The following is a 12,670-nucleotide window of genomic DNA, read 5'->3' as shown; positions in this document are numbered from 1 at the left end:
TGATGTCTTTAATATTCCCAGGCATGTGGCTGAAAACCTTTTGAAGGCTGAGGGGTGGAAGGCGGCTTCCTGTTTGTAAGTCAATTCTTTGCAAATTTTGTTTCCTGCAGTGCTCTCTTGGAAAAATTTGAGTTCCTTTATTAGCGTATATTTTAGCATGGCTGATTTCCCTTGTGTTCTGTAATAGTGATAAGTGACATGATCTTCTCTTTCTGACATGTAAACCATACCAAAAAGAAAAAAATAATTCTCCAATACTATAACATCTTGGGGTTGAATGTTATTCTCACATCTAGGTTTTGGTTTTTTAGAAGTACAGTGCTGTACAATAACAACATAGGGAATGTTTGGAATGATGCAGCAGCAATCAGCTGCATCATCACCCTCAGCAGCATTTGACAGCATCTGGGTTCAGATTTGCCAGAGTTTATGAGGTCTGAGTTTATGAGGTCTCAACTCTGGTAAACACTTTAGATTACTTATATTCTACCTTGCAATGTACTTGCTTTCCTTAATGACATGTTTTGTTTCTTAAAGTATGTTTCCCCTACAATGGAAGCAGATAGAAGGGTTTTTGATTGTCCACTCTGGGGGCAATTTTTAAATGTGGACATTTTAGCAGAATATCTAAATCCCAGAAGTGGATGCTCAGATCATTAGCCAGGTGTGTAAATACCTGTTTTGCACAGCATAGTGCCGATATGTGTTTCCAGATGCTGTATTTAGTCATTCTGTTTAGACTCCCATGTTAAAAGAAAATGGATTGCCTGTGATAATGATCCTTTCTGCTGCAATGCAGTTTTGTTAAAAGTGGGCAGACGCGTGTTAGACCTGTTGGTTAAGTGAGAAGTTAAACTGTATAGGATGTGTTGAGAATAGTTAAGAACATAATCATACGCGATGTATGTAAACAAGGTTTTATCTGGCCCACAAAATGCAAATGTAGTACCTACAAGAAGTAAGAACTGTGCAGTGTAAGTAGCTGTGCATGCAAGGTATATATGGCATTCGCGCACACACACACGCGCGCACACACTCCTAAATTGAAGTCTCCACAGTTTCTTCCTTTACCACATAGATGTCCTTTAGAAAACTGTTAGAGGGAAGAAAGCAGTTTCTCTTTCTTTTTAAATCATGCAATTAAATATAGTAGATAGTTCTGAGAACAGCTTCTAATATGAAAATGGCATGGCTGGGAGATAAAGGGAAGAGGGATATCCTGGTAGAATTTTTTTGTGGAGTCCCACTATTCTGTTTGATTCAGGGGAAAAGTTATTGACTACCAAAATATTAAGAGCAGAACAAAGAGGCCTTTTTATATATTTAATGTTTGAATGTGATATACAAACTATCACAATTTTGTTTTTGCTACATCAAATGGTGGTAATGTAAAGACCTGAGTAGACCAGATCGAGTTTCCAGAATGGCTCTTTTTAGGTAATAATACTGTTTTCACAAATCATGAAATAATTCTTAGGAAATCAAACCCTTATATATTTTAACTTGAATTCTAGTGACTAACATCTGTATGTGACCACCCTATGTTTATAAAGTAGATAGATAATATCTTAGGGTGCCATGCATCAGTTTCATGATTTCACAAGATCACAACTCTACCCCTCTCCAACCTCTCCCTCCAACCCAAGAGAGTACAAATTAGTGAACCAAGAAAAAAGATGCTATCCTAGCAGGCAGGCAGGCAGTCTCCTCATTTAGTATGCTGAAAGCATACAGTTCACTCAGCTCCCACCCTCTTTCCCCTCCCCCTCCTGCATACCGTTTGTGCTCTTGATAACATGATGAGAATGATGACTGGCCCTTGTGCTGCAAAGTTCTCTCCCTTCCACATGGATTGAAATCTCAATCTTGCTTTCAGGTGCATGCCAAATTCCGTTATCCTTTCTACTATGAAATGTGCTGGTATGTTCTGGAGAGATACGTGTCCTGTGTGACCCAGCGCTGCCACCTCAGCAAAGAATACCAGAAAGAATCAATGTTAATTGGTGAGTGAATCCTTTGAGTGCATATTCAGAATGGATGCTGGCACCTCAGGCTAGTCAATGCTTTGGCTTCTGCAAAGCAGACTGTAAATTAAATTGGAGAAATGTGGAGATCTTAATGAATTATTTCAATTATTTGGTGATGTAGATTTGAAGCTCAAGCATTCACTGAACTGCCATCCTTCTTTGAATGATATTTATTGGACATTTCCTTAGCAAATAAGTCTCAGAAAAATAATTTCAAATTTATTTATTTATTGGTTTCAGTAATATTTGAGTTGAGGTGATCTGCCAAACTGTTGCATTTGACACATTACCTTAACAGCCAAAAACATCTGCATTGCAAATGTGTTCTATTGAGTTGGATAGTTAGCACTTTTCATCTATAAAGTGCATTATAAAAAGCCACCAAATCTGTGTTGTTTTTTTTTTTAAATCTCTGGTTTTATTCATCTCAAACTGGTGACTAGTTTATTTTAAAAAATCAAATAAACTTACATTATCATAAGGAAAGATAAAGAAACTGTTAGAAAAATAGCTGAAAATGGACCATGGCAGAGATGGATGTATGAGATCCAAGTGGGAAAGTATCAAGGGTTGACACTGACATCAGATTGGAGAAAGCGTTATACCCTGAGCTTTAGCCTCGATATCAGTTTTATTTATTTTGTTTCCAAAAGGCCAATGTGCCATGTCATCTTGCTTTTAGACCCCGAAGGGCAGAAAGTAGCATAAGAATCAGCTAAGTCAGGCCGATGCATCTTGAAGTGGAGACCTCAAGATACCTAAAGCATCTGCATCCCACCCTTTTCCCCATTCCCATTGTGAATACCACATTTGGGAGACCTTGTGAAAGGCCAGCAGTCTGGATTGAAATGACCATCTAATGTATCATGACGTTTCTGTGAGAGGGGCTGCATGGGTGATAAATATCATTCTTTAGTGAGCCACGCTGCCAAAGAGAGAAGCTGTGGAGAAGCTGACTGTTTGCACAGATACTTTTAAGATCTGAAAGAGCTCCCTGAAGACCTCAGCATATCTGTATGGATGGGGGGTCCCATTCCGCAGCTTCTCTGTGGGCTATCAAACAGTTCCATTGAAGGATTGTTAAGTTAGGAACTCCCAAAGTATGCTGTGTGGCATGCTTAGTAACTCCTCGGTGGTTTTGTTCTGGAGAAAGGAACCCTTTAAAGAACCACTGACAAAACTGTCTGTCCTTGTATTCCCTGAATAGTAATTAAGCATCTCTTTGATATCAGAATGCTGGCATAAGAGATTATGTGCTCCAAAGAATGCCTGACATTGATGCAGGGTCGAGGGTCCTTAAGGTGTACAGTGAGATCAACATATTTTAGAATGAAAGAGGTGCATGCAGATGGGATGGTTCACAAGACTGAACATAAGATATGGAACCATCCTCATCTAAATCACCAGTATGAATCCAGGTCATCTCACTAGTGACTGCTGATGATTTGTTCTCCCATGCAGAATGTATCTCACTCATGTTGATAGCTTACAGACACTGGAACATCTGTACTGCTGTAAAATCTCTTGTGTAACTGCTCTGTTCTTTGGCAAGTTCTCCCATTAACATAATTATCTACCCCCATTGACTGGTAATAGTTATTTCAGGGGGAGAAGCTCTCCTGCCAACATAGTGCTGTGCACATACCAGTTATGTCTGAGAAACTTTTATTTCTCAGAATGTGTGTGATTTTTCCATACCCCTGAACACCATAAGTTTTGCTGACATAAGTGGTAATAGTATAGATATTACCTTAGTTCAGTTCCTAGTGGTGAGCAGTGTTCCCTCCAATTTTCACCCCTGGCAGAATAATTTTTTTATATGCACCAGTATGTACATGATGTGTAATACATCACCTTCATATCAGTGCACGTAACAAAAATCATGTAACAGGTGAGGAGCCAAAAGGTTCGTAGTGGTGAGAGGAGGCTCAGGCTTGGGGCAGAAGGTTGAAGTGTAAGGCTGAGAGAGTTCCAGCTAGGGGTATGGGCTCTGCGTTGGGCCAGGGATAAAGGGCTCCGATCTGGAGCAGAGAGTTGGGGGTGCAAGGCTGAGAGGGCTCCAGCTGGGGATACAGGCTGTGGGATGGGACCTGGTTCAGGAGATTGTTGGGCTTGAAGGAGAGTGCTCCGGGGCCACTGTGAGGAGAGAGGACTCCCTCCCCCCCTGCTCTCTTTCCTTGCAGCAGCACTGTGGGGATAGGGAGAAACAGCACTTCTCTCTGCCCTGGTGGGGTTGGATAGGGGCCAGAGCCAGGTTGTCAGGGCTGGATGGAGGCCAGATGATGGCTGGGACCATGGGTCAGGTGCTGGATGAGGGTCCTGGTCAAGCAGTAGGGGTTGAGCTGCCACAGCCGGATTGGGGCTGGATTTGTTGCAGCAGGAGCTGCGGCTGGGGATGAATGGCGTCTGAGCTATAGGGGCTAGATGGGGGCCAGGGCAGAGCCTCCAGGGATGAGCCATGTGGATCAGGGTTGGGATAACAGGGCAGGATTGGGGCCCAGCCCACCATGGCAGGGACTAGGTTGGGGCTGTACTTCCCATGGCAGTGGCCAGCCTGGTAGTTCCAGCTATAGCAGGCTGAATGGAGGGTAGTTTAGCGTGGAGCTGGGGGTAGAGTAGCTCTCCCCCAGCTGCCGCAGTTCCCTGGCTTGTGCAGCACTAAACAGGCAGCTGTATGGCCATGAAGGGACTGAAGTGGAGATGAATGTAGGAGATAGCTGTGTAGAGAGTCTCTGGGTTAAGCTAAAAGGGGTAAAAAACGAGGGTGATATCATGCTAGGAGTCTACTACAGGCCACCTAGCCAGGTGGAAGAGGTGGATGAGGCCTTTTTTAAACAATTAACAAAACTATCCAAAGCCCAAGATTTGGTGGTGATGGGGGACTTCAACTATCCAGACATATGTTGGGAAACTAACACAGCGAGGCACAGGCTATCCAATAAGTTTCTGGACTGCATTGGAGACAACTTTCTGTTTCAGAAGGTTGAAAAAGCTACCAGAGGAGAAGCTGTTCTGGATTTGGTTTTAACAAATAGGGAGGAACTAGTTGAGAACTTGAAAGTGGAAGACAGTAGAGGGGACAGTGATCACGAAATAATAGAATTCATGATCTTAAGGAAAGGTAGGAGGGAGACCAGCACAATTGAGGTAATGGATTTCAGGAAGGCAGATTTTGATAAGCTCAGAGAACTTGTAGGTAAGGTCCCATGGGAAGCAAGACTGAAGGGAAAAACAACTGAGGAGAGTTGGAAGTATTTCAAAGGGACGTTGTTAAGGGCCCAAAAGCAAACAATTTTGCTGTGTAGGAAAGATAGAAAATATGGCAAAAGACCAGCTTGGCTTAACAAGGAGATCTTGCACGATGTCAAAATAAAAAAGGAGTCATATAAAAAATGGAAACTAGGACAACTAACAAAGAATGAATATAGGGAAGCAACACGGGAATGCAGGGGCAAGATTAGAAAGGCAAAGGCACAAAATGAGATCAAACTAGCTACAGGCATAAAGGGAAACAAGAAGACCTTTTATAAATACATTAAAAGCAAGAGGAAGACCAAGGACAGGGTAGGCCCACTGCTTAGTGAGGAGGGAGAAGCAGTAACAGGAAACTTGGAAATGGCGGAGATGCTCAATGACTTCTTTGTTTCGGTCTTCACCGAGAAGTCTGGAGGTGTGCCTAACGTAGTGAGTACAAGCAGAGAGAGGGTAAGTTTAGAAGATAGGATACACAAAGAACAAGATAAAAGTCACTTAGGAAAGTTAGATGTCAGCAAGTCACCAGGTCCTGATGAAATGCATCCCAGGATACTCAAGGAGCTGATAGAGGAGGTATCTGAGCCTTTAGCTATGATCTTTGAAAAATCATGGCAGACAGGGGAGATTCCAGAAGACTGGAAAAGGGCAAATATTGTGCCCATCTATAAAAAGGGGAATAAGAACAACCCAGGAAACTATAGACCGGTCAGTTTAACGTCTGTCCCAGGGAAGATAATGGAGCAGGTAATTAAGGAAATCCTATGCAAACACTTGGAAGGTAATAAAGTGATAGGGAATAGCCAGCATGGGTTTGTGAAGAACAAGTCATGCCAAACTAATCTGATAGCTTTCTTTGATAAGATAACGAGCCTTGTGGATAAGGGAGAAGCGGTGGATGTCATATACCTAGACTTTAGTAAGGCATTTGATACGGTCTCGCATGATATTCTTATTGATAAACTAGGCAAATATAACTTAGATAGGGCCACGATAAGGTGGGTGCATAATTGGCTGGATAACCGTAGTCAGAGAGTTGTTGTTAACGGTTCTAAATCCTGCTGGAAAGGGATAACAAGTGGAGTTCCTCAAGGGTCTGTTTTGGGACCCGTACTGTTCAATATCTTCATCAATGATGTAGATATTGGGATAGAGAGTACGCTTATTAAGTTTGCAGATGATACCAAACTGGGTGGGGTTGCGACTTCTTTGGAGGATAGGGACATAATTCAAAATGACCTTAGCAAGTTAGATAAATGGTCAGAGGTAAACAGGATGAGGTTTAATAAAGAGAAATGCAAAGTGCTCCACTTAGGAAGGAACAATCAGTTCCATACATACAAGATGGGAAGCGACTGTCTAGGAAGGAGCATGGCAGAAAGGGATCTAGGGGTCATAGTGGACCAGAAGTTGAATATGAGTCAACAGTGTGATGCTGTTGCAAAAAAAGGAAATATGATTCTAGGTTGTATCAACAGGTGTGTTGTAAGCAAAACTCGTGAAGTCATTCTGCCGCTCTACTCTGCACTAGTTAGGCCTCAGCTGGAGTACTGTGTCCAGTTCTGGGCGCCACATTTCAAGAAAGATGTGGAGAAATTGGAAAGGGTACAGAGAAGAGCGACAAGAATGATTAAAGGTCTAGAGAACATGACCTATGAAGCCAGGCTTCATGAACTGGGCTTGTTTAGTTTGGAAAAAAGAAGATTAAGGGGGGACATGATAGCGGTTTTCAAATATCTAAAAGGGTGTCACAAGGAGGAAGGAGAAAATTTGTTCCTCTTGGTTTCTGAGGACAGGACAAGGAGTAATGGGCTTAAAGTGCAGCAGGGGAGGTTTAGATTGGACATTAGGAAAAAATTCCTAACTGTCAGGGTGGTCAAATATTGGAATAAATTGCCAAGGGAGGTGGTGGAATCTCCCTCTCTGGAGATATTTAAGAACAGGTTAGATAGACATCTGTCAGGGATGGTGTAGATGGAGCTTGGTCCTACCTTGAGGGCGGGGGGCTGGACTCGATGACCTCTCGAGGTCCCTTCCAGTCCTATTATTCTATGATTCTATGAAGGGAACTTAGGTGAGGAGGCATCCAAGTCATGTAAAAACACACTTGGCACCAACTAGGCCCCATGTTGGCAGTCCTAGTACACTGAATCAGCAGAATAATGGGTCATGGAGATTGACTTGTCTTCTCAACTCTGTAGTTGGTGCTTGTAGGCCATGATTGCCCCCGCCCACACTGTAGAGAACTTTTGGTGTTCCCAGGGCTGTCAGCCAAGCCCTTTGGACCAGCACTAAAATGACTTATGCTTAAAATTGTATTTTGATTCCAGGCTACTGGGATGGCTTCTGTGGGAAGAAAATGTAGTGATGGAAAGGGACTGACTGGGGGGAAGGAGATAGAAATGGGGAGATCAAGGTGGTATAGTAGGAATCCGTGCATAACTGAGGGTGAAAGGAGCAGCTATTTTCAATTGGATCCCAGTTTTCCTCCAAACTTAACCCCAATTTTGAGAGACATGCTGTTGCTCTGGAGTTTGAACTGGAAAGAGAACTTAGATCTTTCAAGGGGAAAAAATCTCAGTAAAAAGAAGTCCTAAGAACAATAATAGTTTGAGCAATCAGGATAAGAAGTGGATGATGTAAATCAGAGATGCTTTGAAGATCTGCTGCCTATAGAAATGGATTTAAAGAGCAAAATTTTATAGCTCTCTGAGAAGATGTGACTATCACATTGTCTAGCATCAACAGACACCCTTTTATACACCCTAGGACTCTGCCAGGACAGTACAAGTCTGGCAGGAAGTAGGGACTGGTGTCAAGAGTGGGCAGTTTGGGAGTCTCAGTTGAGAAGGAACTTTCACTCATGGCAAATCCCACAGTGAGGCACATTGTCTCCTTCCTTGTCTGTTGAGCTTGAGGAATAAGAAAGGGCTTGTTTGTAAGGAATGTTCTCTATTTCTTTGCCTTAAATGTTTTTAGATATTCTTTAAATAAGTTTCCAAATCCTGTTGGAAGCTTGAATTTGTTTCAGTATCTCCATCATGCACAAATGGATTTGTTTATGAAGAGTAGCTTGCTGGAGATGAACATCAGCTTGTATGGTAACACTGTGAGTGTATGTGTGTTTGTACAAGGCACAGTTGTTGTCAGGTTGTTTGTGAGTTTGCCGTGTCTTGAGATGCCCAAAGGTGCCCTCCGCCAGCAGGGTGCCCTCCACCCTGCCAAGCCTGGCATTGAAGCATTCCTTTGAGTGGCCAAGGTGGCTGGTGTATGGCTTCTGAGCCAGGGCAACAGTAGGTAGGTAGGCCATGGTCCCCCATGATTCAAAGTGACATGTCCAGGTCCCCAATCCTGATGATGCAGTCGGGGAAGAAAGTGCTGGCTTCCAGCTTCTGGAAGACTCTTGAGTTTTGGAACATATGGGTGTCATGAGCCTTCTGTGACCACCCAATGTAGATGTTGGTGAATTGCCCACAGTGGTGGTTGAGGGCCTTCAGCTCCATGGAGAAGTAGCCATTGCAGTTTATTTAAACAGATGCCTGGTGGTTGGGGGCCTGGATGGGGATGTAGGTGCTGTTAGTAGCCCATTCCCTCACCCCACCTGTAGAAGGAGACAAACAGAATCACAGGGGTGCTAGAACCATTGAGAGGTCCCCAAGTCCCCCTTGCCCCACGCACACCAGGAGCAATCCCCTACGTAACCTATCCCCCAGCAGGGCTGTGTGAAGGCGGGACTGAAAAAAACACTCGGGGAAGGTGACTTTCCCCACCCGCAATCTCCCCTCCCCTTTCCTGAGGTTTCCCCGTTCCAGCAATTTACCTCCCTCCTGGGACAGTAGCCCGAGAGGGCCATACCTGCTTGACCAGGGCCCCAACAGTTGACTTTCCCACACTGAACTGCTTATTGACGGATCGGTAACTGTGTGGCGTGGGGAGCTTTTACACAGCAGTGATGATGCACTTCTCCAGGAGGATAGCAGGTTGCATATGGGTGTCCCATTGCCTGAGGGCAGGGGCAAGCCAGGCACACAGGTCCAGAAAGGTCTCCCTCCTCATGTGGAAATTCTGGAGCCACTGCTGGTTGTTGCACTGCTTCATGACAAGCTGTTCCCACCAGTCGGAATTGGTGTCCAGCCCTCCAGAAGTGATGGTGCGTGGTAGAGGGCAGCTGGAAGAGCTGTGGTCCCAGAGAGATAGTAAGAGTCTCCATGATCAGTGGGAGGTTGCATTCCGGCAGGACCAGAAGAGAAGCTGGCAGAAACTGCAGCATGACGATGAGAGCTGTCAACTGCCCAGAGGCAGGTCCAGCTCCATGGCTGAAGTGCTGAGGTGTCCATAAGGGCAACTACAGCAGACAAAGGAATGTGTTTGCTGTCCCTCAATGAGGTAGGCAAAGGAGAAGAATCTGAGGAAACAGCTGTATGGGGGGCAGTACCTTTAGGCTTGAGCCTCAGATAATCTCAGGCAGGAGGTCCAGGAAGTTACTACTGTCCAGATGCCCTGCCTGAAGTGGTTCTAGGTGCCCTTAAATGCGATTCGGGGTCCAATAAATAGTGTCCACATTGCAAAATAGCGAAGCACTATTTCTTAGGAGCATTTTGTGAGTAGAAGCTCTATTTTGAAATAAGCTGTTTCAGAATTTCCAAAGACGCTTATTCCAAAAAATAAGTGTACAGTGCAAATATAGCCATACTGATTCTCTTCCTCCTTTTTGGATTTTTTCTACTTCCCTACTCTTCATTCTCAGATCTGAAATAGCAGCTAATGAAGAGTCCATCCCCCAGTTTGATTATATCCTTCTGGAATCATACATTTCTTTTTCCTTGCCACCTTACTAGAACCTGACTCAAAACTCCAGATCCCAGTGTACTGATACTTGGTACAGTTCATAAGCAGGGATACAACTTGGGATGGCCATCAGCATGATTTCAGTTAGCTGGATGTCCACTTATGGGTGTGATCACGTGTCCCGTGGTCCAATAAAGTTTGTTTACAGTCACCAGTCCTGGCTCCCTCTGTTGTGTGGTGGTGTTTAGCTCTACTTTACCCCTAACTGTCTTCTAAGAGCTCAGTAAGTGGTGGAAGTGTAATAATGCTGCTAGACAATACTGACATCCCATGGTTTGGTAAATTTTCTGGTTGGGCACTTGTCAGGTCCTGAGGGTCCTGGTCTACAGAGGCTCAACCTGTCCTCTGTGCTTCTTATACTGAAGTGAAGTTCTCTGATCTATAATTGTTGAATTACCTACAGCTCTCTCTCTTTCTCTCTCTCTCTTAAAACATGGGAACCACTACATTCAGGATAGGGATATTAAAGCATATTTAATTTTGTAATGTGTAACTTCTGTAAATTTCAATGGTTGCACGTTTACATGCAGGGGAGTAAGTGGGAGCTGATGCTCATAGGGAGCTGGTTTTTAAGCTGGCTCCTCACGAGCACTGGCTCCCGCCTCCTCTCCTGCACTGCTGCTATGGTGATGGTGGGGAGTTGCATGTAACAGGATTAACTGATGAGTCCAGGATCATCAGTTTAATCGTGTACATGGCTACATGTTCACATCCCTAATTCAGGCATAACTGTTAAATGTAGAACAGTGTTTCTCAAACTGTGCTCCGCGGAGCCCCAGGGCTATAAGAGACATCTCCAGGGGCTCCGTGAGGTTGACAAACTGGAAACATCGATAGGTACAACACATACAATCAGTGGACCGCTGGGGTGCCACATACATTTTTACACATATAAAGGGCTCCGGAGTTCAAAACGTTTGAGAACCGCTGATGTAGAGGATTTAGTGAATTAAATGCTGTCAAAAATTCTTCTCCTTTACCTTTTTAAACTTCCTTCAGGATCTTGGATCTCAGGTTGCTGCCTCCTCTCTTTCTTAGAGGTTTCTCTCTGTTAATGCCACATCTCGTTTTCCCATAAGAGATGGTCTTTGAGGAAGGACTTCCCCATCATCATTCATAGTGAATATGGACTGAAGGTATTTATTTATCTTCAACTCCTTTTCTAGTATTAATTGTCTTCTTTAACTCTTTGGACTAGAGAAACCATCTTGAGTTGTATGCATTCTTATTCAAACATTTCTTATGATTAGTCATAATATTTGTAGCTATTTGCTTCTTCATAATTCCTCTTTTTCCACCATATATCTTCTCTTTTATGGTTTGTGCTATATTTCTACTTCTTAACTATGCCTTTTTGGCTCTTGTTTCACCCTGGAAACATGCTCTTTCTTCTCCATCTGTTTTGCTGCATCCAGTGTTCTTGTTGGATTTCACTAGCTAATGGGAGTCAGGAATGGCCAGCTTTTGGAGGAAGAATGTCCAAAGGGAAAATAGTGCTGTAAGAAGTGTTGTTTGGGTCTTGCTAGACACTTGGAGTCAGTAGTAGTGATAGATGTCTCTTTACTGCTGTGATATGTGTCGTCTTTGAAAGACCCAGAAAACCAAGGTCCTGATCACTTGTGCTAAAGATCTTATAGCACTTTTTCTTATTGAAACAGTATTGATTGCAGCATCCTGAGCTCTAACTCTTCTTTGGTTAGGGCTACCTAGAAAGCACTTCTCTCGCCTGGTATTTTCCAGAATGAGCTGTTCAGAAACATATACGTCGATGGTATCAGTAAACTGCTTCTCCAGAATACTCCCTTGGTTTACTACTATTTGTGCCTGCAAAATTGCAGGCACAAAATCAAAGGCTCAGTACTGGCCAGGCTGAACATTTCTCCCTATAGTACTCCTTGTGTGAAAAACATCTACACTTTAAATGGGATGGAGAAGGAGGCCTTGCTTCCGCACTCCTTCCTAAGTCTCAGAATGAGTTTCGGGGCAGTAGCTTTCTTAGATTAAGATCCTGGTAGGTATGTCAAGTCTGTTATTGCTTTGATCTATTCCATAGGAAGACAGTGGCTTAGGGGAAACAATGGCATTACAGCAGACACAGGCTTCTGTAAAAGCATTGAATCTCATTTTTTCTTTCCCTCCAACTGAGACATTCGTCCTGTCAGTTGGAATAAAAAAGGACACTGTATATGAACTTCCTACCAGATTTTAGCTTCTGCTGCTCTGAGATAGAAATGCCTCTTAAAACATTGTACTCAGAGTGGAGCATAAATCATCTACGAGTCTCCTCCGCTTCACTCTGTCTTGAGACAAAACTTCTAGCTGACTCCAGGAGTACCTCAGTGGTTGTCTCAGTAGATCTTCTCCATGTAGTCTGAGGTCTTCCTTTTTTGCATTTTCCTTGCGGGTTCCATGTGAGAGCGTGAAGGACTATGCTGGATAATAGTTTTCTGAGAGTGTGGCCTAGTCATTCCCACTTTCTTCTCTTGATTTGAATGTCAAGTGGTTCTTGTCCTGCTCTATTCCAAAGATCCTTATTTGAGACA

General features: G+C 43.6%; 1 protein-coding gene across 10 annotated transcripts in view; it reads left to right on the top strand.

Annotated features, from left to right (window-relative positions):
- KDM2B (lysine demethylase 2B) overlaps positions 1–12,670 on the top strand; it is a 218,450-nt gene that overhangs the window by 100,383 nt on the left and 105,397 nt on the right. For all 10 annotated transcript variants that reach the window (XM_089775275.1, XM_075898615.2, XM_006135978.5 and 7 more), the window contains one exon: positions 1,877–2,003. In XM_089775275.1, the coding sequence (XP_089631401.1) occupies positions 1,877–2,003 (127 nt within the window). The remainder of the gene's footprint in view (positions 1–1,876; positions 2,004–12,670) is intronic.

Source organism: Pelodiscus sinensis, chromosome Z (genome assembly GCF_052426305.1).
Source record: "Pelodiscus sinensis isolate ZL-2025 chromosome Z, ASM5242630v1, whole genome shotgun sequence".
Classification (NCBI taxonomy): domain Eukaryota; kingdom Metazoa; phylum Chordata; order Testudines; family Trionychidae; genus Pelodiscus; species Pelodiscus sinensis.
The sequence above is the reverse complement of the archived record's forward strand: the minus strand, read 5'-3'. Positions and strand labels throughout refer to the sequence as shown.